This window comes from Ascaphus truei, chromosome 11, assembly GCF_040206685.1.
Source record: "Ascaphus truei isolate aAscTru1 chromosome 11, aAscTru1.hap1, whole genome shotgun sequence".
Classification (NCBI taxonomy): domain Eukaryota; kingdom Metazoa; phylum Chordata; class Amphibia; order Anura; family Ascaphidae; genus Ascaphus; species Ascaphus truei.
The window spans coordinates 50181330-50207894 of record NC_134493.1 but is presented as its reverse complement, the minus strand read 5'-3'; the positions used below and the strand labels follow the sequence as shown (position 1 = coordinate 50207894).

Sequence of the window (26565 nt, the reverse complement as noted above, 5' to 3'; positions counted from 1 at the left end):
AGATAGTGTCCAGGGAGGAGTGCTCCTCTGGACTAGGCCAGAAACTCACATAGGTCCCACCTAGGCCCTGACCACCATATTCTGTAGCTTGTTGTGCTGCAGGGAAGGCCCCAAGATAGGGACTCTTCCCCAATAGCACTTGTTGTGTTAGTGCACCGGTGACGGACACCACATGGAGTGTGCAGCCTGAGGTCTGGGACCAGACCACAAGCACATTACCATAGACATGAAGGGACACACTCCCGCTGGAGCTCCCTCAAGAGGCGGACACCTGCGGACAGGAGAGGGAGGATCTAGTATACCGCATCGGGGGACCATGTTGCGGTTCAGCGGATCCGCCATCCAAGTCAGCCTGGTCTGGCCCAAGACCAGAAAGGTACCCAACGTGCACTAACAGCCTCACACAGGGGGTAGCGCTACTCCACACACTCTGGGTGGGCTTGACTCTGTGGGCACCAGGGCGCTTAGATGCCCAGGGCACCCTCAGTAATTTAGGGGTTCCACCGGGGTAGTGATACTGTGTTGTGGGTATTGTTTTGTGGGTCTTTGTACTATTACTGCATTGTAGAGTTATATGTGTCAGTAAAGATAAGTCAGTTATACCAGTGTGTGTATACTTATTTACTGATTGTATTGGTTCCTGTGAGGGGTTATCCTGCTGAACTAGAATCCCTCCCAGGTGGAGGCGCTGTATCCAGAGAGAACGTGACCACCTCAGGCTCCCAGTGGCGGAGGATTAGGCCTCCTGTACGCTAAACAGGTACTCAGCACGTATAGTTCCCTTAGACACGGGGAAAGCTACATTTACATACATTTTTTTCTAAATAAACATAAATATAAGAGTTCTAATTCAAATATGCACGAAAAATAAGGTGCCAGATCTTGAAGAATTACTGGAAGAAGGGTTTTGTGACAATTAACATATGATGGTTTTAGAGGTGAAGGAGTGAGACAGGCTCCATTAATAAGGATGTGGGCATTACGGGCCTAAGAAATAACTATGCATCTAAAACAACCAATTTGTTTCTCAGCATTATGTTTTTGTAGACTTGGTTTAAATGACTTAAAAAAGGTGCTTCTGAATATTTTAAATATAAATAAAATAAATAAAAATATAGCGCCTCCTGCTCAGCGCTAGCGGGGACTCAGCCTTTTTATCCTCATCAGAGCAGCATCCCTCTTTAGTACATGCCTCCCCCTTAATCACTACATATTTTTGTTTTTACTTACTTGATTGGACACGTTATCACGTTTTTATTATTTCTATATATTTAATTGAGCGCTGGTTGTCCTTTTTTTCTTTTTCACAATATATATTACGACAGATTAATTTAGATATGTTTCTATGTACTATGCTCTACTTTTTAATGGAAATGGCCTCTGCCTAGAAGACATATTAGCCTCCAGCAAACCCTACCATGTCACTGCTTGTGTGAACTATAGGGTTACTACCATAGTTGAAGCATACTGGGGAAAGGAACTACAACTCCCGACATGCACCGGGGCTCCCAGTCAGCATTTGAACGCCAACGGGGATCCGTAGCTGTAATAGCTCACGGTCACGTGACCGCACTAATAGCTATGTGTGTGTGTCACATGCACACATAGAGAAGTCTTTGCTAGCGCTCATCGCCGGCCCCCCCCCATATCCTCACACCCCGCGTTCACCTTACAGACATGGCCAATGTGGCCAAGAAGGTGTCGTGGTCAGGGCGGGAGGAGGACGAGGATGGGGAGAGCACCCCGCTGCTGAACGGGAGCAGTCCTGGTGGGGAGCAGCCACCCAGACAGGTAAGAGAGAGGCCACCTAGACAGGTAAGAGAGAGGCCACCTAGACAGGTAAAGAGATGGAGCATGGGAGGCGGTGGGAGGAGAGGCAGGCCGCGAGGTGACAGGGAAGGATACTGCGCGAGCAGCAAATGCAGAGAGAGATTGAGAGAGGAGGTATGGGGGAGACCTAATAGAGAAAGGGGGAAGAGGAAAGGAGGGGGCAGCATGGGATGAGAGGGAAAGAAAGAGAACTGGGGCAGGTGGGACCTGGTGAGAGAAGGGGCATAGTAGACATAAGAAGTTGTAGGAAGACCAGGGTAAAGGGTACAAATAGTGAGGAGAGTGCATGTGTGATAGTAAAGAGGGAAGTAGACTGGTGTGCCATGGAGAGGAAGGGAGACCAAAATAAATAGAGGGAGTAGGAAGAGTTACAGGGTAATGGGGTGTGTAGTCAAAAGAGGGGAAGCCTATAAAAGGTAGGATAAGAGAGGCTATAGGGGCAGATATGTCTGGTTATTGGGGGGTGCGTTGAGAGAAGGAAGATTACCATAAAGGTTGTAGCAAGGAGAGCAAGTGACTATGGTATTATTCAGTTTAAAAGAGCATACATGGAAATCATTATGAAAAATGCCTTTCTAACGTAAGGACTTTTACCTCTGGTCACTTATTGTAATGCAGCAAACAAGGGGTGTATTTATTGATGGTAACTCAACTCCTAAACCTCACAGCCTTCCTTAATACGTCTCAGTATTTGCAGCAATAATTTGCATCTGAACTTTTACAAACAGCCCACAAAAGTGGTTAGAGATGTCACACACAATGCCATTTTTTTAAAATGGTGATGTTTGAATCAAATCCTAAACATTGCTTTCTACTTATCTGTGTGTTTTATGGAAGATTGTTAGTCTGCATCATTGTCCCTTAATATTGCAGCTTGCTTTGTTTTCCAATCTAGTGTTTTCGTTATCCTTGTCCCCACTCTATCCTAATCATTGATCTAATAAAGATAATAGCACGGGGGAAATTTTAAGTTTTTTTTTCCTGTAGAAACATTGTTTTCAACAAAAATTATCACATCTAAGGGAAATTAAACACCTCCCAGGTCTCCGTTCACTATGTTTACATACTTGCCTTAAAAATGTTATAAAAATACTTGTCAGATTTGGGTCAAAAAGTGGTATCACTCACTCAGATTTAACACTTTAAAACATGGCATTGCCATTAGCACACTCTGGCCCTAGGAGAGTTTGCCCCTATAAAGTCTGAGGCCATGGTGAGGAAAATGAGTCTCCCAATGACAGACCTACATGTGGAGGTATAAAAATGGAGTTGCAAAATTTGAGATTACTACTAGCTCAAAGAGGATCAATTACAGGCGAGCCCCGCATTAACGTACGTAATGGGACCAGATCATGTATGTAAAGCGAAAATGTACTTAAAGTGAAGCACTACCTTTTTCCCACATATCGTTGCACGTACTGTACTGCAATCGTCCTATACGTGCATAACTGATGTTAATAACGCATTTGTAACAGGCTCTAAAGTCTCCCCGCTTGCGCACAGCTTTGGTACAGGTAGGGAGCCGGTATTGCTTTTCAGGACGTGCTGACAGGTGCATGCGAGAGATGCCGTTTGCCTGTTGGGTGATATGTCCTTACTCGCTAGTGTCCTTAAAGTGAGTGTCCTTAAACCGGGGTATGCCTGTACACAACAGGAAAAGAGCTCTTGGAAGTAGGTCATGAGTCAAGACTTGAGATAAGAGACCACTGGGTTTTCTTCAGTCACTTTGGACAATGAATGGTCTTGTGCAAACCCTTCAGTACTGTAGGACCTTAATACACATATTAAGAGAAGTGTCACTAGTCCCTTTGTCCAAAGTTACCCAATGTTCAGATTTACCAGGAACTGTTTGTGTATAAATCTCTGTTGAACAACACAGATGGGTCAGGAATAGCTATAGACAGCATGCAAAAATGTATGTAACCGGACAGAAAACCTTTTGTAAATAATCTAAATTGCTTTTCTTATAGTAATTTAATCGTGGTAAAACAGTGTTTTTTTTGATTATTTTTTTATAAACATAACTTTTGAGTGTTGCAACCATAGGGACCTCTGCAGCTGAACAAAGTTATTTTAATTTCGAGGGTCATTCCTGTTCCTTAGTTACTGGTTTTAAATCTCCCTCCTGTGGAAACACAATGGTTGTCAAATATTGTGGCCAATAGGAAGCCGCATGGTCATCTGTGGCGGCTTCCTATTGGATGACTCTATAAATCCCTTGGTGAAACCAGGAAGTAACGGCTGAAATTTCATTGGTAAGTATATTATGGACCAGTGGGGTCCTGGAGCTGAAGACGTGGTTCAGCACTCATGGATCCCAGTTCCAATTCTGTTTAATATATATTAACAAAAGTATAAGCAGGAATCCTGCTTTAAACATGTCATTCCCATTGGTAAATTTTAATCATAGGAGCGACTGCACATTTGAATAAAGTATCACAGATGACATTTAGAGACAGCCCCATCTCCAATATACTGTTGCCTCACATGTTCGGGTTGAACATTCCAGAAATGTACAGATGTAGCAAAGTTTAGTGTCTTCAGTGCCACTGCCATATGGGGTCAAAGCACTGTAGGATTAATGCTGCAGGGAGTCCCATTCGGCAGCATGAACCCTCCCGCAGCTCTATTGCGGCACACAGCTTCCGGCACGTACAGTTTTTTTTTGCCTGCAGCGTGGGGGTCAGCAAGTTTGGCTACATCTGTAGTTTAACCTCTTGCAGAGCTGGGGTTTAAACTGACAGGCCCAGGAAAAAAATGACAAAGTCGTCATGTTTCACAGACAGTTTAAAATAACACATTTTCCAGACCTCAGTGTGACACTTGTTCTTGGTATGACAGGAAATTCTGAGTGTTTGTATCTGTACTCCTGGCTTTTTTTTTTTTTTTTTAGACAAATGTCATATTATTTACAATCCTATTTCACATCACATTTTCAAGTATGCTCTGAGATGAAATACAGAGAAACAGATGGTGCTATTTACTTCTTTTTTTTTGTGATTTAAAGGTGCAATCCCACGTAGCCAGCAAACAGCACTTTGTAAGCAATTTGCCAATTTAATTGGCTTTCATAATCTAACTGTCACGATAAAGCCATGAAATGGTTAGAGAATGTGAGCAGTCCAGCGACCAATGGGTTAACTTTCTTTTTAAAATAACAATTTTCCTGTGGCTATTAGTTTAAGATGGAATGTCATGTGTCCATGAGTTAGGAGGTCAATAAAATCATTAAGAAAGCCATGCTTACATTGATATGACCGAATATCTGTAATCTATCTGCCAGAGTAAATTTAAAGGCGTTGTAAACTCCAGAGACCTTCCCTGACCAGTAGATCCAGAGGTGATAGAAGGGACAATCATTACACATTATGTAAGATAATTCATATCGGGTACAAACCATTATATAAAGTATAAATCTGAAAAAGGCAGAAGTACATGATTATAATGATCTAAAACGTGATAAGATATTTGCAATACAGATATCGGATAAATAGTTTCCATCTCAAGATTAAAAGTGGGGCTGTCACCAGTGATGTGTATGCCCGCCAACCTTCTCTGAATATCAAGGTGCGGGAATCATTACTCTGTTTACAGGGAGAAGGTTATGGGGTATTTTATACTCTCAGATTAAATTTGTAGTTAGAAAGGGATTGGTTTATCAGACAAGCAGGCATTAAAAGTGTCCGTGATGACTCATTTTGAGTGAGGAGATTCAGGAAAAACTATATAGAATGCTAGTAACTGTGTAAGGAAGCAAAAGAAGCACACGTTGGCATGGAAAATTGAATTTGTATCCACCTGGGATTTATAGGACTAGAGTGACACATGGGATACAGCCAAGACATCTATATGTACGATAGCTAAAGAGAACTCCTAAAATACTATATCAGTGGTACTACACCCTGGCCAAATTACACAAAATATTCCCTACGCTGTGGGCAAAGGGGGACGATGTCGCACATCTGGTAGTCATGCCCCATAGTCTGACACCTATGGGATCGGATCATACAGATACTGATTTGAATACTAGGAAATAACATACCTAGGGACCCTTGGCTAATATTTTTGGGACAACCTATTCCAAAACTACACATCTGCAAGTCATGATTAGTCTCCCAGATACTTTTGGCAACTACATGCTTAATTGCAAGGAAATGAAAAGATCCTAATCCCCCTCCTTGGCATCCGTTAAAATTAAAATATGGGAAATAATGGAGAAGTTTACAGCTTGCCTTAAAGCAGCAATACTACATTCTGCCGCTCCCCCCCCCTTTTTTCCCCCCTCACTTATTTGTATATGTTAAGCATGTGACAATGTATAATTCTACATTCTTACCTAAGCTGGCAATCGTTTGGTGCTCCTGTTATAAATGTGTAGAAATCCTGATTGTGTGCCTAACATAATGGTTGCCTTCTAACTTTGTTGACGTAACATCATTGGCCTCGTGTGTCATTTGATGCCGCAACAAAGGTAGGAGGGGGGGAGAGCAGGCAGGGAGGGGCAGCACCAGAAGTTTGCGCACCCCTGCCCTACACCACTCAAACCACTGACCTTCCCTTTGACTCTACCGCTATGATACATAGCAACGGTGACGGTATCGTACAACTGATGTGAGACAAATGTCTGACATTATTTGAAATGCCTATGTAATATTCTACCCTATTCCCATTCCTTTTTTATTCTGTACCCCATACCCACCCCTTTGTCTTGGTAACAGCCATACAGTGGCGAGGAAGTTTGTGATCCCCTTAGGATTTTGACATATTTCAAACCTAAAATGTTATTAGATCTAAGTCCTAATAATAAATAAAGATAACCCGATCAAACAAATGACAGAAAAACATGATACTTTTTCAACATTTACTTATCCACAAATAATTCAACATTCAATATCCTTGTGTGAACTTTTAGATTCAGCATGTTTAGGATCATTGTCCTGCTGCTTGACCTACTTTCACTTCAGCTTCAGCTCATTGACGGATGGCCTGACATTCTCCTCTAGAATCTTCTGATACAAAGTAGAAGTCATGGTTGTGTCAATGATGGCAAGCCGTCCAGGTCCTGAGGCAACAAAGCAGCCAAAAACCATCACACTCCCACCACTATGCTTGACGGGATGCGGTTCTTCTGTTTGTACTCAGTGTTTGGTTTTCGCCAAACATAACGTTTCTCATTGAGGCCAAAAGGTTCTGCCTTTGATTCGTCTGTCCAGAGAACATTGTTCCAGATGTCTTGTGGATCATCTATGTGCTCTTTGGGGAATTTCAGATGGGCATCAATGTTCTTTTTAGAGAGCAGTGGTTTCCGCCTGGCTATCTTTCCTTCCATGAACACCATGACTCAACTATCAGAAAAACACTGAACAAGAATGAACACTCATATTAGCCAAGGCAAGAGTGGCCTGCAGATCTAATTCGAAAATGAAGGACTTGATATTTCTTTATAACAAGAGACAGGGGGTGCCCAATGCTGCATCCAATTGACAAAACATATAAAGTAAAATACTTCAATAATAATAATTGGTTATTTAGTTAACCCTTTGGCCAAAGGCGTCATAAGCCTGCATACCAACGTCAAGGTATAACCAAAATAATGCAGGTCCTACACTACACTGTGAACCCTTCCCTTTACCTCTGTGAAAGGGGAAAAAACCATAATGGGTCTTGTTCCTGCAGCAAGTGAAATTTCTTTGAAGGGACCGTAGTACATTTTTAAAGGAAATCTATATTTAATGTGTCTTTTTATACTGAGCTACAGTCACGCCTCTTTTTGATCCCACGGGCAAAATATTTTGCATTGTGATGGAAAAATACAGGTTGTCCCATGGCACCTAAACTTTCAGGCCTGGCACTTGTGCTTGCTGGCAGTCCTATCTGACCTGTCAGTCATTGAGCGTGTGGTTGCCAGTCACAGCAAACAGGCAAATGGGTGAAGTGAAGCGCTCCGGCAGCATAGTGTGAAGAGGGGAGTGGTTTCAGTGTGTCCATGTGACTCCGATGCATGCCGAAACTCGCACACAGCCACTTAGAGGAGGTGGGGAGGTTTGAGTGCTGTGACAGCCACAAACTCTCTCCCCAACCCTCTTTACCAAACTCTGGCCTTACCAAACATCAGACTCCTACGTTTATATATTTTTGTCCACCCTTGCGGTTACTGATTTCCCCTCCCCCCCCCCCCCCTACATTTAACTGCTAGGAATTAATTTTGAGTTCCAGTACAGACTGTCCCTTTGGGGCCTCTGAATGGGGGAGTGTTTGTCACGGAAGTGTTTTATTCACCCTTAGCCAACCCTGTATCATCGAGCCAAAGTAAGGGGGGTGTGCCTTGCCTGTGCAAACTCTTGTGGATCATAGTGATCTCAGATAAAAGGGAGCAACCAGAGGAAACCAAACCCCTCAAGTCTGAGCTCACCATGTTTACAAACTAACTTGCATTTTTTTTTTATACATTGGTTGATGCCTTTTTTAACCAAAATATGAACACCTATCACATAAATATAACCCCTTAAACATGTCTCTGCGATTTAGTACATTTTGGTTCTAAGTGGGACTGTATTGTTAAAGCAGTGTGGCAGTTTAATATATCTTTATTGGTGAAGGAAGTAAACACCTATTATTTACAGTGTTTTAAGAGTATAAGTGGGCAATCAGGTTTGTAGTGTACACACTGATTGAGTGTGCGGTCTGTGTTTTTTTCTGTGTATATCTTTGTTGGCTGAAACACACGGCTGAACTGGAGTAATGCGGAAAAAGTAACTTGTGGCATGTTCTGTTCCCTAGGGCTGTTATGTGTCACTCTAAACAGAAGTCTGTGCTATCTCCTCTCTAAAGGGACAAATTCATCACGTCACATTCCTGATGTTGGTTGGAGATAGTGATCATCTCTACTAAAAGCAACTTCTGCATGTAATGGGTTCTAAAGCTGCCACCTATAATAGTGCTCCAATGCCACGGTGCACTAACATGGTTAATGCTCAGATTTAATTTTTAATATGAATGTAATATACTGATTCTGAGCATATACTGTGATGTCTTTTTATTTATTCTTTAAATTGAAATGTGATTTTGTTGATGTTGGATAAGTTTAACGTCGAACTGATGCCCGGTAGATATCTTTATGTATATCAGCAGGGTTGGACAAAAAATGTCGGCTAAACTAAGGAGCCAGATAGAATTTTTATGAGGCAAAGTTGTTTAGGGCGGGAGGGGGAAATGACGATGGCGCACGCCCTCACGCATTGCCACTCTCCGAGTCTGCATGCGCACAGCGCAGGAACTCCCTCAGACTGCTTGCAATGGCACTCCTCCACCTTCATTGGTAGGAGAATGGGCCTCCTCCCTGCTTCCCCCAGCCCTCAGAAACATCACTTCCTGTTTTTGCATCCTGAACTATAGGGTGTTAAAGATATATACATAGGAGATGAGGTTGAACAAAAGACATATGTCCATTAAGTTCAACCTATGCTAAATTTAGACGACAGATACTTTATCCTATAGTCGTACTTACAGTATATTAATCCAGAGGAAGGGAAACGGAAACCCTAGTGACACATTATCTAATGATATCTCATAAGGGGGAAAAAACATCCTTCCTTACTCCAAATATTGGCAATCGGATTACTCCCTGGATCAACGTCCTTCATATATTTACTATGCGACGCCGCATGCGATTTTGGGTATAATCACGGCCTTAGACATGAAAATGTGCGCATTAGTGTTTTTTATCATTACCGTACTCTGTACTATACAGGCATACCCCGGTTTAAGGACACTCACGAGTAAGGACATAATCGCCCAATAGGCAAACGGCAGCTCTCGCATGCGCCTGTCGGCACGTCCTGAACAGCAATACCAGCTCCCTACCTGTACCGAAGCTGTGCGCAAGCAGGGAGACTATAGAGCCTGTTACCAATGCGTTATTTACATCAGTTATGCACGTATATGACGTTTGCAGTACAGTACATGCATCGATAAGAGGGATAAAGGTAGTGCTTCACTTTAAGTACATTTTCGCTTTACATACATGCTCCGGTCCCATTGTGTACGTTAATGCGGGGTATGCCTGTAGAGGGCATTTGTCGCTTTTATTTTTTTTACTTCTGTAACTTGTTTGTGTCCTTAAACATGGCGAGCTAAGAATTGGGAGCAGTTTGATTTTCCTTTTGTCTGATACTGTGTATTCAATCATTTGCACAGCCAGAGCCCCCTTCATTCCCCCTTGTGAAAGCGTCAAGTTTACTACTTACTTAGGATGTGTTTATAAGAAGAGGGAGTTTACTGAAAAGCAGGCGTATGCTTAAAGCAAGTTGTGCTGTGTTTGTGAGGCTTGCAGCCTGTGTGATTTTTGATTATTTCTTCAATCCTGTGATCCTAAACGCTTAAAAAGAAACTTCACTTCAAAAGAACCAGAGTATCCGGAAACAGTGATTTACTTGGGGGAAGTTTTGGGGTTTCATTATTGCAGGATTTCTGTTGCAATGTTTGCAGCAATTGTCCTTACAGAACTGCTGCCTGTTATAACTATATCACCCTTGCCCTGGAATAGTCCATTCCTCTGAGTTCACAGTAGTTTGAGGGGTGGTTTTTGGAAGGGGCTTATTGAAATATAACCGTAATACCCAAATGTTTTATGCTTTGTTTGTTCCTATTAATGTACACGTATCTATCTATGGATGTGTTTTCTATTTTGTAAGGTTTTGGGGAGCGATTAATCCAGATTCTGGAAGTTAGACCTTTTCCCCCTTGGAAATCTGGTTACTTAGATTCATCCAAGTACCCTGTGGGTGGAGCTTGTGGGTATAAAATGTCAGTGTGGACCTGGGAAGAGGAATGAGCAGTCAGACTGAGCAGGGACTGCAGAAAACGCTCTTGACATTGATGTGTGATGAAGTAATGCTCTCTGTGTAGGCTATCTGCTGTGTAACGAATGCCTTTCATCAGGATTATTTGTTATTTTAGTTTGTGTTTTGTTCTTGTCCTCGCTATAATAAATGTGCCCAGTAACTGCTAAGAAAACCAAGCTGTTGTGAAGTGGGTATTCCAAAAGCCAGGGCTGACTGGTCACACTGTTCCCATTTTATTTATTTGCTCTCTGATAAGAACAGGGTAGGTGGGCTGAGGGTGTAGGACACACTTGATTTACAAACTCGCCCTCATTCAGAGGCCCCAAGAAATGCACAGTCTGATACATTTCCAGCAAAGTAAAAGCAACCAAATCCTTGTTAATACCATGGTTAGATTTGTTTGTGAGGTTGTTTTTTTTTTGTCAACTACATGGGATTGTACTTTAAATCAACAATCTTAGATTACGTGGGTGGGAGCCCCACCACTGGTAAATATTTTGGGAGCCAGAGGGTCCTCGCAGCTGAAAATAGCACAGTTAAATTATGTAAAAAATGTTCTACGTTTAGGCAGGCTTGGGGTGCGTTTAGGGTTGTCAGGTGTCCAGTATCGAACCGACTGTCCTGTATTTGGACACTGACCAGTAAAACATTAGAGGTAATACTGGACATGTATGTGTCCGCTACTACCTCTTTGGACATAGTGACCTGACCTGCTTGGGGGGCCACAGGATTTCCCCAAGCAAGGAGGATGCTAGGGGGCTGGGCAGCTTCCTTCATCCTGGTTGGCTGCTGCTGGTAATGCAGCCAATCAGGAGGAGGTGTCTGGACCCTGTGGGTGGGGCCAAGGAAAGGTGGAAACCGCAAGGGTCGTTGAGAGGTGTGTGTGTGTAACAAACGCGTCGCACCTTTCACCATTGTGTCAAGTATTTTTGGAGAAGCCACCTAGCAACTGTGTTAAATGTGAGATTTTGAAAACTAGCCTTTCACAAAGTAATTTTCATATCTTATTAGCTGATGGTCATGCAAAAGTTCAAAGGTGCACTCTGCCTGAAACGCGTTTTGAAAGATTTTAGGCGTCAGGGACTACAGTAACTGTTACCGCTGACATGTCCCTTTTAAACATCAGATATGAAGTGTTTGAATCCGAAAATGTCGAAGGATATTAATTAAAAAAAATATATATATGTAATTTTTTTTTTCATCAAATGAGGATAAGTATTCTTAATTTTTTTTTATCCTTAGTATTCCCATCCAAGCTTTTTCCGTGTTGGCCAGCTGAGTACAGTGGATCTTGGCGATGAGAACCGGGAACTGGTGAGTTGTTGGCATATGGGAGTCACTTATTTAACCTTACTGGGTGCTTGCTTACTAGAGCGTCTCCTGACCACTTGGACAGTTCAATATCAAAGCAAAGCTGTAGCCAGTTGCACACCCTTGAAAAACACAGAAAAATCAGCCCAACGTCTTTGAATGTAACGGACATCAGACATTGTATGGTCACGTTGGTCCCACAACATCAGGCACTGTAAATATATGAAACTGCAATAAGGTTACGCTGGCGGTCTTAATGTCTTACAAGTAGTGGGCCAATAGGTGTCTTATCATATAGCACCACTTAGTGAATGTGTGCCATGGTGGCCTCTATAAGAGCAGAGTAGGAATTCCCCGGGATGGACTAAATCTGCTGTATACAGCTTTCTGAAACGAAACATTCAGTACTTGCTAATAATGACAGTTCCAGCAATATCACAAAAAATATCAAATTAAAAGCAGCGGGATTTATTGAATGCAATTTGCTGCCAAAGTTCCCTGCAACACCTTGTAATCCAGGACACAATAGATATATTCATAAAAAGGTTGGATATCCTTCTATTAAGGAAAGGTATACAAGGATGTACCAAATGAGTAAACACGTTACCATGACAAAGCGTTGATACGTGAAACAGCCGTCGTTTTTAATGTGCCGGCACTGACTTCACAGCATGAGTGCGAGTTCTGTGTAGGATCAGGAGAGGCGGGCTGCAGCCGTGCAGCTGGTTCCCGGCCGACACGGTGCAGCAACGGCTAGCTCATTATCCTCTCTGCTATCTGGCCAGCTATCTTTGCAGTATTAAGACTTTTTTTCTAAAGCCGCAGGTTATCACTTTATGCCACCACTCCCCTACCCGGGTTGTGTGTTTATACATTGTGGCTAGGATTTGCTTGATGGCTCTTTTTATATATGCTCAGGGGTAGTATAGGTTAGCTCATTTTATCTACTTTTTTCATCTTCTATTCAGCTATACCAGCAAGTTTAGAATCAATCTTAAGTAATGCTCCTATGCGATAAAGTTTATCTAGTTAGTTACTTCACCAATCAGATCCTATGCTGGCCAGACCAGTTAACAGCTGAAAACTGGCAAGTTATCTATCCTAGCTATCCTTTCTTTCCTATCTATCTGTCCTGACTTCCGACTGGTCCGTCAGTCCGTCAGTCCCTCTGTCCATCTGTCCGGCTGTCCATCCGAGCCATTCTTTTAGATTCACCCGCATAAAATTGTGCTGAGGACTGTCCCACATTTTCAGACTAAAGTGGCATCATATTTTCATATCCGGACACTGTGGTTCCCTCATTTTGTCCCAATCCAACTTGGGATAGGGAGCTTTAGTGGCACAGTTGAGATGTAGTTCGGGCTCTAACAGCACATGCGCAAAGAGCTGATAGTATTAGGAAAACCTCTACGTTATTTTTTCTTTTTCATGGATCCAGAATGGGTCAGGCAGCATCTGTCGCCTCAATATCCAGCTGAATTAAGGTGGCTATTAGCGAGGCCTGTAGCTTAGTCCTCCAGTTAAAGACTCATTGTACCAGGTCTATGGCAACTTCCTGGGCAGAAAAGGCCCATGCCCCTGCTTGTAAAGCAGCAACACATTATTTACTTCCATAGAGGACTAATGAAATAACATTATGTACATTTCCTTATTCCCCCCTATGAGACATTAATAGGATAAAGTTTCTGGTGTTTTTGTTTGCATTTCAATATACTGTAAATATAACTACGGTATAAGATAAGTATTTCATCTAAATTTAACACAGGTTGAACTCGATTGACATGTCGTTTTTTTTTGTTTTGTTTTTGTTTCAACCTCTATGTAACACGTATAAATAATATGCAAGTAATTATCTCATTTTTTACTCTTCCCAACAGGAAACAGAACTTGCTTCCACCTATACAAAAGAGATTCCACACAATGAAAACCTCCTTTCACTAAAATACGAGGTACCTTTTGCATTTTAACTGTTTGTTCTTCGAATGTACAACTTGAAGAAGAAACCTACGGTATAACGTTTTGAAAACTCTTTTCAATATAATTTAATCTATGAAGAACTTTAATGTTGGAGCCCCAAAAAGTATCACAACTTACTGTGAATAATGTATTGTATTGTCATTCTTCATCATCATCATCATCAACCTCATCATTATGTTTCTCTTCTCTTTTTGTAGAGTTTGGACTATGACAACAGTGAAAATCAATTGTTCATGGAAGAGGAGCGTAGGATAAACCACACTGTAAGTATAACTTTAGGTATACCTAACATTTTGATTACTAACCGGGAAAATAAATAAATCTAACTTTGGTTTTGTAAAAGTGCCTGGCTTATAGCCTCGGTCTCGCTTGGTAGCATGTATTGGAATTCCAATATAATATGGTCAAGTAGAGTTGGCAATATACTGATGTGAAAGTAACGTTGCTATAAAACGGCAATATCGACTATCGATCTCGGACGGACAGGAAAAAAACCACGTAAGTGTAAGATCTCACCTTCCTGCAGCCTCCAGTGTTTTCCTGGTCTCTGAGGGCTTGTCAGTGTTCATTTTTTATTTTTTTTTATTTTTTCCCACTCCAACGGGAGGCTGACATTTATTTTCTCCCAATGGGGAGTTGCACCGCGCGGTGTCTCTCTCGCGCAGTCTCTCGCGCAGTCTCTCTCTCGCTCGGTCTCTCGCGCGCGGTCTCTCTCTCGCGCGCGGTCTCTCTCTCGCGCGCGGTCTCTCTCTCGCGCGCGGTCTCTCTCTCGCGCGCGGTCTCTCTCTCGCGCGGTCTCTCTCTCGCGCGGCTTCTCTCTCGCGCGGCTTCTCTCTCTCGCGGCTTCTCTCGCGCGCGGTCTTTCTCTCTCGCGCGGTTTTTCTCGCGCGGTCTTTCTCTCTCGCGTGGGCGTTCTCTCGGGCGGTCTCTCTCTCGTGCGGGCGGTCTCTCTCACTAGTATTGCAACATACCAAAACCCTAGAATATATCATATGCTTTATCCAGTAGTAAGATTGCCCATAGTTGCTGGGTGTTACAGGCTTTATTGTATGGTACATGTACATTATGTAATGGTGTAATACAACATCTGTACATAAAGGAAGCCTTGTAGAATGACTGCATTCTAACAATGAAACTCACTTTTTTTTTTTTTTTTAATTTATTCCAGGCTTTTCGAACTGTGGAGATCACCCGCTGGATCATCTGTGGCATGATTGGGATTTTCACAGGGCTCATTGCCTGTTTTATTGACATCATGGTCGAGAAATTGGCTGGCGTCAAATACCAAGTAGTGAAAGATAGTATCCTTTACAAAGATCGCTCCTGCAGTCTTCTTGTAGAGGCCTGCTTCCCACCAAGTTAATGCGAGTGACGCCAAGTTTACGCATCAAGCCTATACCAAATCTTGCTCCCACTTTCTGCAAACAGAATTATTTTTCTTGCTCTCTGCCACTCCGATGCCTACCGTTGCTTCATATCTTGCCACCAAGTTTTACGCAATGGCAAATCACAATGGTTTCTTGCTGCTACTTTCTGCTAACTGTCCCTCTTCCTATCCACTCACAAAGCCAGCGCCATTTTTTGCTTCACTTTTGGCGGTGCCACAATTTCTGCTCCCTGTTAATCTGTTCGGCTAGTTGTTACTTTTCCTGCATCAGTACATCTTAGAATTTGAGCTTTCAACCACATACTTTAACCTAGTCACGCAACGGTTGGAGCTCAGTGCAAAGCCGTGGTTTTGCATTCATTAGATTTGGGGGGCGGACCACCATCCTGTTTTGGCTGCATGTCTTCCTTTCCAGCACCCCTGCTTGTGGAGATGGCACGGGAACACCCCTGTGACACTTGGGGCTTGCCCCCAGGTCTATGGTCAGAAGGGTGAAAATAACAATTTCAAAGAATTGTGGTAACTACGTGCCACTGAACTTTCTTATTGACATAAGATTCGGCCATCAGCTGCCCAAACAAAATATTGTAACGACAAGCCAATGATGTATACATCTATTTGCAGTTTTTCCCCAGTAGTTTTCTTAGCAGAGATTTTCCAAGATATTGACAAATTCACTGAGAAAGGAGGGCTGTCCTTCTCTTTGCTGCTATGGGTGACGTTAAATTCTGCCTTCGTCATGGTCGGCTCTCTCTTGGTCGCCTTCATAGAGGTGGGTTTTAGTCTACACCAAATGGTTTTGTACCTTTTTATGAATGGTGGAGCCTTCCAAAATGTCTTTGACTTATATGTAAAATAGTCATTTTTTTTTTTTAAAGCTGCAATCCTGGCGGCTACTTTTTGAACATATATAATATACTATATAAACTCCAAACTACGGGGATACCCTTGATTCAGAGATATTGTATTTTGAAATGCCTTTACTAGAATCCTTGTCTTGTGTTAACAATGTAGTCACTGGGGTCAGCCTCGCTTCAGTGGCCAATAAAATGTTGACCTCATAGTGAGATGACGTTGCTGTTTCCAATCAGGTGACCTCACATCCATCTTTGTTTTTCCTTGCAAGTGCTGGTGAAAGTAAAAAAAAAAATGAAATATCTCTATCGGGGGGGTCCTTGAAATTTGAAGTTCCACTGATTAATTCAGTGGGAACTTCTGGTTCAAAAATACTTCATTTTCAGGGGGGGGGGGGGTTATTGCTGCACTAATAAGATGCGTCTTTTTAACAAAGTTAACATCTTCATTTATTATCTACAATTCCCACAACATTACACACTAGAATATGTTAAGAACTTTCCTGAAGTTCTTGTAATAAATATTTTTGCAGAAAGATTAAAAGATTTTTGGTTGCTTAAAATATGTTAAAATGAATACAGTGTAATTATTTTTCCTCCATGGTCTATGAAATTGTAGTTGTGTATCGTTTTCTCGTTTGTGAGTACCTGTGACCCTGCTTAGTATTAAAAGAAAACTGCTACCCAATGGGTCCCCAAGACTGGTATAAGCATACACACTGGACAGAAGAGGAGTGGAATTCAAACCAGCTTCACCTACATCAAAGGTAGTGTTTTGAAGTAGGTGAAGGTAAAAAGGAAAAACGGTGTTGTCATTACAAACATCATCCTATGTTTTAAGATTCCATTCATCATCATCATCATCATCATCATCATCATCATCATCATCATTTTATTTTTTTAAGTAAATACAGGCCCCCACTTAAAGGGCCATCCTAATACTTGAGTCAGTTTAAGAACAATTACAATTAAATGCAATTATTTTGTTACACATGAGACAAACGGGAAAACGGGAAAAGCCAGAATTATAATACATGGTTGCATTAAATGAACAAATTTTATATGTTCAATTTACAGACATTTCATGGACAGTGAGAGATATGATTATGAACACAAGTAACATTTGCAGAACGGATTAAAATAGTGTTAGAAGAGGTAGGATAGTTGGAAGAAGCCCTGCCTCAAGGTGCTTACGATCTATAGGCAGGGTAGGTTGAAACATTGGGTACAGGGGATGAGAGGGTCGTTGAGTTTCAGAATGCAATAGAGCAGCTGAAACATTACTAAACATTACAGAAATGGCAAAACCCTTTGGCTGCCCTGCAGCATCTGCCAAAGGCTAACGGCTTTGGGATAATTTGGGTGTTCTGTCCCAGAGATTCTTTGGTAGAATGAAACGGCAGCATAGCACTGTACTGGACCTCACGGCAGACATGCAGGGTCGAGGTACTGATGAGCTCCAGGTGGTCTTGGAAGTGGCTTGTGTCCTCATGCTGTTAACCGGCTTCCAAAGAGACAGTGATATGCTGCACACCAGAAACAATTATACATAACAGTATTGCCGGTGCTGCTGGTTCAAAAGGGATACCTGTAACAGTTTATCCAAGCGAGAACTATGAAAAGGAAAGATCCAGCGCTCCACGGATTTTGCAAAAAAGTTCCAATTTATCTTTACCTTAGTAGGTCTTTTTCAAGTGAAAAGGCTTGAAAAAGACCTACTAAGGTCGAAACGGTCGTTGTGTATGGCGCAATAAATTTGAACTTTTTTGCAAAATTCGTGGAGCGCTGGATCTTTCCTTCTCATAGTTAACCGGCTTCCACACAGGCTTAGTGGGCATATTAGTGCTTAGTGAAGGCATATTGGGGGTTCTCTCTTAGGATGATGCATTTGGGGCGACTTTGGTGTTATGTCCCAGAGGTTCTTTGGTAGAAAGCTGCGTGCTGAGCATATACTGTATATCCTCGTCAACAACAATCTGCAATAGCACATGAGCCTCAGTTGGGGCCAGTCATATAACCTTTTTACGTGTTTCTCACCCGTAGGTTCTTTGTCAAGGAGTCAGTAGGGCTCCGTTTGACGTGTTGTCGTCAACATTGTTCTAATAAACTGTTCTAATAAACTTGGTTTTTTTACATTTTCAAGTTTTCTCTGAAGCGGTGTTCCAGTGGGAAATGTCTTATTTGTTTGAAGCAGGTGACGCTGGTTTCAATCCCACTATCGGCTCCTTCTGATTTTAGATAAATCCGTTTTATCCTGCTCTACTTCAGCGCAATTAAATTAGATAAAAAAATTGATGACTGCACTTTATCGTGTGGTTACATTCTTATGGTGATGATTTATTCCAAATATAAATTTGTTTTGGATGTTAATGGTAATCTCTACCTTGTAACCTGACGCTTGAATTTGTCTTTCAGCCCATAGCAGCTGGCAGTGGAATCCCACAGATTAAGTGTTTCCTCAATGGTGTGAAGATTCCACATGTAGTACGACTCAAGGTACCATACTTTTTTTTTGAGTGTGTGTATATATCTTTATTTATATAGCGCCATCCATGTACACAGAGCTATCAGTGATACACGGGTCAGGAATAAGCACTTCACGCACAAAAGTGGACATTTAGGAAAAGGAGTCCCTGCCCCAAAGATCTTACAATCTTAGAGACACGAGGAGGTTGTTGAGGTAAGTGCGTCTGCACGTAGTCATAGCAAACGCATATGGGAAGTATGGTATCTGCCAGCGGAGCTACCCAAATGCTTCATTAAAGAGGTGTGTTTTAAGATGGAGTTTTTAAGAAGGTGTGTTTTGTGGTGGAGAGAGAGGATGCCAGTGGGATATTGAGGGGAAGGGCCTTCCAGAGGTGAGGAGCAATAAGGGAGAGGTTTTAGGCAGGAGAATGCTTTAGATACAAAAGGGAGATTCATATTTTTGCTTCATTGCTTCATTGCTACAGTTCTGGTTGAGACAATGGGTAAGTCCACCCACGAGGGGGAACTGTCCCTGAGGGCAGATTGAGCGGACAGTCGAATGAACGATGAGATTTACGATTTGATTTATGTTAAAGGTGTGATAGCTTTTGTTGTTAGAACCTTTTTAGGTTAGTAATAAAAACTCAGATAATGTGTACATGTAGGGGATGACACAACAGCATTTGTACTAAACATATAAAGATGGGATATTTGGTTGCATCAAACCGCAGTTAAGGTTACTACGAGGGGAAATCCCCCTACAACCTGCACAATGCACCTCGAGAATTGTACTGTGATGGCTGTAAACCGCCGATGTTATATCTGTCAGCATTGGAACCTTACAGGTTTCCTCTGCATGCACCACATAAAGAAACTTTTCAAAAAGAACAAAACTATTTATTGTTTTGAAGACCTGACTAAAGGTCTTATCGACATCATACATTAAATAAAGGTTCTATAACCCTGCGACGCTTCTGTGTACCATGGAAATGTTAACATTTCAAACAGATCATGAAAACCCTTTTTTTTTTTTTTTTTGTGTCACTCTAAATTAGGCATGTTGCGGTCCTTTCACGTTTTGTTCTAGAAGGGATTACATCTTTAAATTAACTCACAAATGCAAAAATCAGTTTAAATTTTAGATCCAATTTTGCATATCTGATATATTGGCTACGGATCGATGTGAGGCTACTTTAAAATGCCTGCTTTTGAAATATAGGGCACGCTGCCTATCAATATCAATGCTCTTCTCGGATATAATGAAGAGCAAATTGAGGGAGAGGTTGTCGTCTTCCACAGAGTTGCATCGGAATGTGAGCAGTTATATAAAGGATAATGTAAACAAAAAAAGCTATATTTTGGAGTAACAAGCCGGACGTGTTGATCCATTATGCTGCAGAGCGGGAGTATATCCTTACATTTCTCCCCCCCCCCCCTTTCCAGACGCTAATTGTTAAGGTGGTCGGTGTCATATTGTCTGTGGCTGGAGGACTTGCAGTTGGAAAGGTGAGATTATTCATTTATTTAAAATGTTTATCAGTTACAGTTACATTAAAGCTGCAGTTCAAGCAATATCCTGCATGTGTGTTTTTAATAAATCAGTTCTGTAGTAAGAAACAATACTTTTAGCATTTTCTGTTTTAAAAAAACAACAACTTTGAAAGACCAATTTTCTTGTATTCTATTTTTAAAAGCACGCTTGTTGCTATAGCAACCATTTACATTCCCCATATTTAAAGATGTCGCCAAACTTTGCCGATCAATACACGGAGAACGAATTGACTGGCAGCTATGCAGTTCTTTAGGTAAGCAGAGATTGCCCACATTAAACTATTGAAGTAAAAAAAAACGGGAGCTTGAACTGCATCTTTAAGATCATTTCATATATTTCCTATTGTCACGAAATACAGAAACATTTATTTTTTCTTAAACATTGCAGACGGTTGTACATGATCTGTTTATAGAACCTAAAAGTATCAGTTCCCTGGAAAACCTTCATTTATGTTCATGATGTATGTACAGAAATATATAGTAACTTGGTCAAATGTTAGCATTTAGAATTGCAGGATCTTTTTTACATGTGATATTTTGCATGGGGTTGAACGTGTTATTAAAGGTGCAATCTAAAAGCAAAGATTTAATTTGCTTAGTTTCCCCGGCAATTTTACTACAAATTACCTTTCTTAGGGGCCTCTGAATAGGTTTGTCAACCAAGGGCTTTCTTTACCCTTAACCCCCCCTGTCCTTATCAGGGAGGCAATAGGAGAGGGGGACTCTGGCTGCGCAAATGCTTGTTGAGCAGTGACATAACGCAAAAGGGAGCCGCCACAGGAAATCTAACCACGCCCATTTCTCGCCCTCTTCCCATGCTTTCAAGCTACAAGGATTTAAAATACTTATAGTTGTCTGATTTTAGTTAAAGGCAGCAGTCATCCTGATGTAACTCCTTAAACCTGTCATTGCTATTACGGTCGTTCACTTTTGGGTCCCAGGAGGGATTTACCCATTTAAAGGCAATTTTTATATTAATACCGAATTCAAAAGGAAAGTAGAATAGGCATCGCCTACTAACTTCTGCTTTCTCTGAATTCAGGAAGGCCCCATGATTCACTCTGGGGCTGTTGTTGCAGCTGGAATTTCACAAGGAAGGTCAACTTCTCTCAAGAGGGACTTCAAGGTCAGTAACATTCCCAGTTCAACAGGTCAGCACTTTCATAATGATCTAGTTCTGGTTTTGGCATTCCGGTCTGCTGGCCTCTTAGCTGCTGTGAATAGGATTTCCAGATCTAGGCTAATAAATATAGGCCTTTTTTGGTGTGGTTAATTCGTGAAATTGCTTCTCAACAGAGGTGGTAGAGGCAAATACAGTAAGGAAATGCAAAAATGCTTGGGATGGGCATAAGGATACCATAATTATACAATAAAGCTAAGGATCAAAATGAGGTCTGAGTTTTTAGATTATGTAAGAAAAAGGACCGGCTAGGTAGGCCCAGTAGTTTTTTTATCTGCCATCAAGTTCAGGTTTATATATTAATGTTTGGTGGAGAAGCCTACTGTTGTAGGAATGTGGCCAGGTTTCTCCGTTACATGTCTTTGTCTTTCCAGATCTTTGAATACTTTCGCAGAGACACAGAGAAGAGAGACTTTGTATCAGCGGGGGCTGCAGCAGGGGTCTCGGCGGCTTTTGGTGCCCCAGTTGGTAAATGTCACTTGGTCACTCCTGATGCGTTGGAGAAGGCTCATTTCGTTGCTAGAAACATTTCCTGTAGGACCAAAGTGTAATGGCAGTGACCTGTTTAAAGGGTTACATGGGTGATGCAGTGTGTACCCAAATCTGACACCTGTAAAGTATTTTGAAATCCTGTTTTAAAGCGGCTATCCCCGCTACTCGCATCCCCCCAACCCCCCTATGCTTTTTTTTCAATTACAGAATGAAAACCAGGTGGCCCCTGAAGTTGAGACAAATTTTTTTTTTAAACTCTAGGGCAAGGGTGCGCAAACTGGGGGGGGCACGCCCCTGAGATTTTCCTGGGGGGGCGCGGGCAGTTGCAGAGGCCCTACGCTCTTCCCCAAGGCATTTAAATTAAATGCCGGGGGATCGCGTGAGGCCTCTGTAACTCTCCGGGATTCAGATGCGTGGTGTGACGCAGCGGGACCATGTGATGTGATGATGACACATGACCTGTCGCCATGGCAACTGCGTCAAATGATGCGTGGTCACAACATGTCACATGACCCCACGGCGTCATTTGACACTGGAAAACAAGGTGAGGGGGGTGCGAGCACCGGTCCTCGCTCTCACCCTCCCGTCCTCGCTCTCGCCCGCCCGTCCTCGCTCTCGCCCTCCCGTCCTCGCTCTCGCCCTCCCGTCCTCGCTCTCGCCCTCCCGTCCTCGCTCTCGCCCTCCCGTCCTCGCTCTCGCCCTCCCGTCCTCGCTCTCGCCGTCCTATGTCCTCGCTCTCGCCCTCCCGTCCTCGCTCTCGCCCTCCCGTCCTCGCTCTCGCCCTCCCGTCCTCGCTCTCGCCCTCCCGTCCTCGCTCTCGCCCTCCCGTCCTCGCTCTCGCCCTCCCGTCCTCGCTCTCGCCCTCCCGTCCTCGCTCTCGCCCTCCCGCCCACGCTCTCGCCCTCCCGCCCTCGCTCTCGCCCTCCCGCCCTCGCTCTCGCCCTCTCGCTCTCGCCCTCCCGCCCTCGCTCTCGCCCTCCCGCCCTCGCTCTCGCCCTCCCGCCCTCGATCTCGCCCTCGATCTCGCCCTCGATCTCGCCCTCGATCTCACCCTCCCGCCCTCGATCTCGCCCTCGATCTCACCCTCCCGCCCTCGATCTCGCCCTCGATCTCACCCTCCCGCCCTCGATCTCGATCTCACCCTCCCACCCTCGATCTCGCCCTCGATCTCACCCTCCCGCCCTCGATCTCACCCTCCCGCCCTCGATCTCGCCCTCGATCTCACCCTCCCGCCCTCGATCTCGATCTCACCCTCCCACCCTCGATCTCGCCCTCGATTTCACCCTCCCGCCCTCGATCTCACCCTCCCGCCCTCGATATCACCCTCCCGCCCTCGATCTCACCCTCCCGCCCGCGATCTCACCCTCCCGCCCGCGATCTCACCCTCCCGCCCGCGATCTCACCCTCCCGCCCTCGATCTCGCCCTCCCGCCCTCAATCTCACCCTCCCGCCCTCGATCTCTCCCTCCAGCCCTCGATCTCACCCTCCCGCCCTCGATCTCGCCCTCCCGCCCTCGATCTCACCCTCCCGCCCTCGATCTCACCCTCCCGCCCTCGATCTCGCCCTCGATCTCACCCTCCCGCCCTCGATTTCACCCTCCCGCCCTCGATCTCTCCCTCCAGCCCTCGATCTCACCCTCCCGCCCTCGATCTCGCCCTCCCGCCCTCGATCTCACCCTCCCGCCCTCGATCTCGCCCTCGATCTCACCCTCCCGCCCTCGATTTCACCCTCCCGCCCTCGATCTCACCCTCCCGCCCTCGATATCACCCTCCCGCCCTCGATCTCACCCTCCCGCCCGCGATCTCACCCTCCCGCCCGCGATCTCACCCTCCCGCCCTCGATCTCACCCTCCCGCCCTCGATCTCACCCTCCCGCCCTCGATCTCACCCTCCCGCCCTCGATCTCACCCTCCTGCCCTCGAGCTCACCCTCCCGCCCTCGATCTCACCCTCCCGCCCTCGATCTCACCCTCCCGCCCTCGATCTCACCCTCCCGCCCTCGATCTCCTTCCCCTGCCCTCGATCTCCTTCCCCTGCCCTCGATCTCCTGCCCTCGATCTCTCCTCTCCACCGCCCCCGATCTCTCCTCTCCTCCTCTTCCCCTGACTTCGATCTCTCCTTTCCCTGCCCCCGATCTCTCCTTTCCCTGCCCCCGATCTCTCCTTTCCCTGCCCCCGATCTCTCCTTTCCCTGCCCCCGATCTCTCCTTTCCCTGCCCCCGATCTCTCCTTTCCCTGCCCCCGATCTCTCCTTTCCCTGCCCCCGATCTCTCCTTTCCCTGCCCCCGATCTCTCCTTTCCCTGCCCCCGACCTCTCCTTTCCCTGCCCCCGACCTCTCCTTTCCCTGCCCCCGATCTCTCCTTTCCCTCTCCCCGCACCTGATCTCTCCTTTCCCTCTCCACCAATCTCTCCTCTCATCCCCGCCCCCGATTTCTCCTCTCATCCCCGCCCCCGATTTCTCCTCTCATCCCGCCCCCGATCTCTCCTCTCATCCCCGCCCCCGATCTCTCCTCTCATCCCCGCCCCCGATCTCTCCTCTCATCCCAGCCCCCGATCTCTCCTCTCATCCCCGCCCCCGATCTCTCCTCTCATCCCCGCCCCCGATTTCTCTCTCTCATCCCCGCCCCCGATTTCTCTCTCTCATCCCCGCCCCCGATTTCTCCTCTCATCCCCGCCCCCGATCTCTCCTCTCATCCCCGCCCCCGATCTCTCCTCTCATCCCCGCCCCCGATCTCTCCTCTCATCCCCGCCCCCGATCTCTCCTCTCATCCCCGCCCCCGATCTCTCCTCTCATCCCCGCCCCGATCTCTCCTCTCATCCCCGCCCCCGATCTCTCCTCTCATCCCCGCCCCCGATCTCTCCTCTCATCCCCGCCCCCGATCTCTCCTCTCATCCCCGCCCCCGATCTCTCCTCTCATCCCCGCCCCCCACCTTTTCGTTTCAGAGCATGACCTCTTACTCTAGTATTCCTCTTTGTAGGAAGAATTGCTCCCTTTTGTACCCCTTTTTAAATATTGCTCACAGTCACTAATTTAAATTGTTCCCATGTCATTTATTTTTATATAAACCAGTCTCTTCCTGTTTTCTTGTGATTTTCTATATTGCAGGTGGCGTGCTTTTTAGCTTGGAGGAAGGTGCTTCTTTCTGGAATCAGCTGCTCACATGGAGAATAGTAAGTAGCATTTTGCTGTCTTACATTACGAACAGGCAGAGGCGTAACTTGGTAAAAAAACATTTTTTTTAAAATTCTCATTGACTACCCCTATATGTATTTTTACATTGCGAGCACAAGAACGTTTACATTTTCAAGGCCAAGGTATCGCTACTTTTTCCCCCGCACCCAATGTATTACTGCTTGTAGTTTCACATCAAAGCTACCTCTGTTAATGTGTCACGCCCAGCGTACCTATGCTTTTAAAAAAAAAAAATTATTTACAAACTTACACTTATACTTTTATTTTAATTGAAAAAGGGCTCTATTTTAGCGAGCGCCTCTGCCATTCAAATATTGCTTAAATATTTTCAAAATCTAGATCACGGACTCCCAATTTTTTCGAAATGGTTTTATTTTCATACGAGAGAGAGTACCACTACTTTTTTTTACGCCACTGAAAAACCAAGTCTTCTACAACTGCATATAAAAAATAATATATTTATAGAATTATTATGCAGTGACAATATTACATCTCTGAAAAACAAAAAAGGATGGATGGAGAATTGAGGTTAGGGATCTGTGTTGTCACTCAGTCTTGGAAGTTTTGATGGGCAGGTTGCTTGTCAGTTGATCTTGGCAGCAGCCAGTGGGATAAGCCCTGGCATTATGCTGTAAGCAGAACAGGTGACATCATCCTTTATGACTTCTGAAAGTAAAGTGATTTAAAGACAGCACGCTGGCTTGGAGGCGAGTATTATATGCATCAAGACAGCGCAGGCTAATGGGGTACTGTATGAGTTTGTACATCATTGCAAGCGGGGAGGGCGTGTGTGATTACAGCAATATTATGGGGACCTAGTCTAAGAGATGACGACACAGATTAGCTTTTTAACTACATTATAAGCCGATTTTAAGTTTCAAAGAAACCAAGAAAGAAAACTTTCACTTTGAAGATTGGTCAAAAGGAGGGAATCCCCCTTTTTAATCTAAGTCTAATGTCCTTCTTGAAGGTTTTAAATCTGGGTGATTACTTTAGCTTGTAAGCATGGTGAGTCGAGGCCTGAGAGGGGCAGAATTTTTGTGTGGTCACTGTTCACACTGATAGAGGCCTCTCCTCCTCTTTATCTTTAATCTGCCAGGTTGCGGCTGATCCCAGTAATCATATGGTTTCTCGCAGACAATAATTTTTGTAAGGGAATTTAAAAATGAATTAGGAGTTTAGCTCAGTGGGCCCTCCTGTTTGGAAAGGGAGAGGAGAATTCCTGCTCAGCTGTGAATAATTACTATCTAGAGAGGTGCTATCAGGGATAATAGTGTATGTATGTAAATCGGAGGGGCCCTCCTGTTTCACATAAAGTAAAAAGTGTTTGTGTGTGTGTGTGTGTGTGTGTGTGTGTGTGTGTGTGTGTGTGTGTGTATATATAATACAGTATATAGAACTAGCAGAACCGTATTCTGCTTTCGAAAGTCTCAGCACTCTGCAAGCGAAGATATTAGAACATCCCCCCCCCAAAAAAAGTTC

At 44.2% G+C, this 26565-nt stretch overlaps 1 protein-coding gene across 1 annotated transcript in view; it reads left to right on the top strand.

Annotated features, from left to right (window-relative positions):
* Positions 1–1558: 1558 nt before the first annotated feature.
* The window catches only part of CLCN7 (chloride voltage-gated channel 7), a 67215-nt gene continuing 42208 nt past the window's right edge, over positions 1559–26565 (top strand). Inside the window, exons 1-11 of the mRNA XM_075566148.1 lie at positions 1559–1791; positions 11916–11987; positions 13862–13933; positions 14159–14224; positions 15130–15262; positions 16011–16120; positions 18618–18698; positions 20112–20174; positions 21262–21345; positions 21774–21867; positions 24997–25061. Of these exons, the coding sequence (XP_075422263.1) occupies positions 1678–1791; positions 11916–11987; positions 13862–13933; positions 14159–14224; positions 15130–15262; positions 16011–16120; positions 18618–18698; positions 20112–20174; positions 21262–21345; positions 21774–21867; positions 24997–25061 (954 nt within the window). The 5' untranslated portion in view covers positions 1559–1677. The remainder of the gene's footprint in view (positions 1792–11915; positions 11988–13861; positions 13934–14158; positions 14225–15129; positions 15263–16010; positions 16121–18617; positions 18699–20111; positions 20175–21261; positions 21346–21773; positions 21868–24996; positions 25062–26565) is intronic.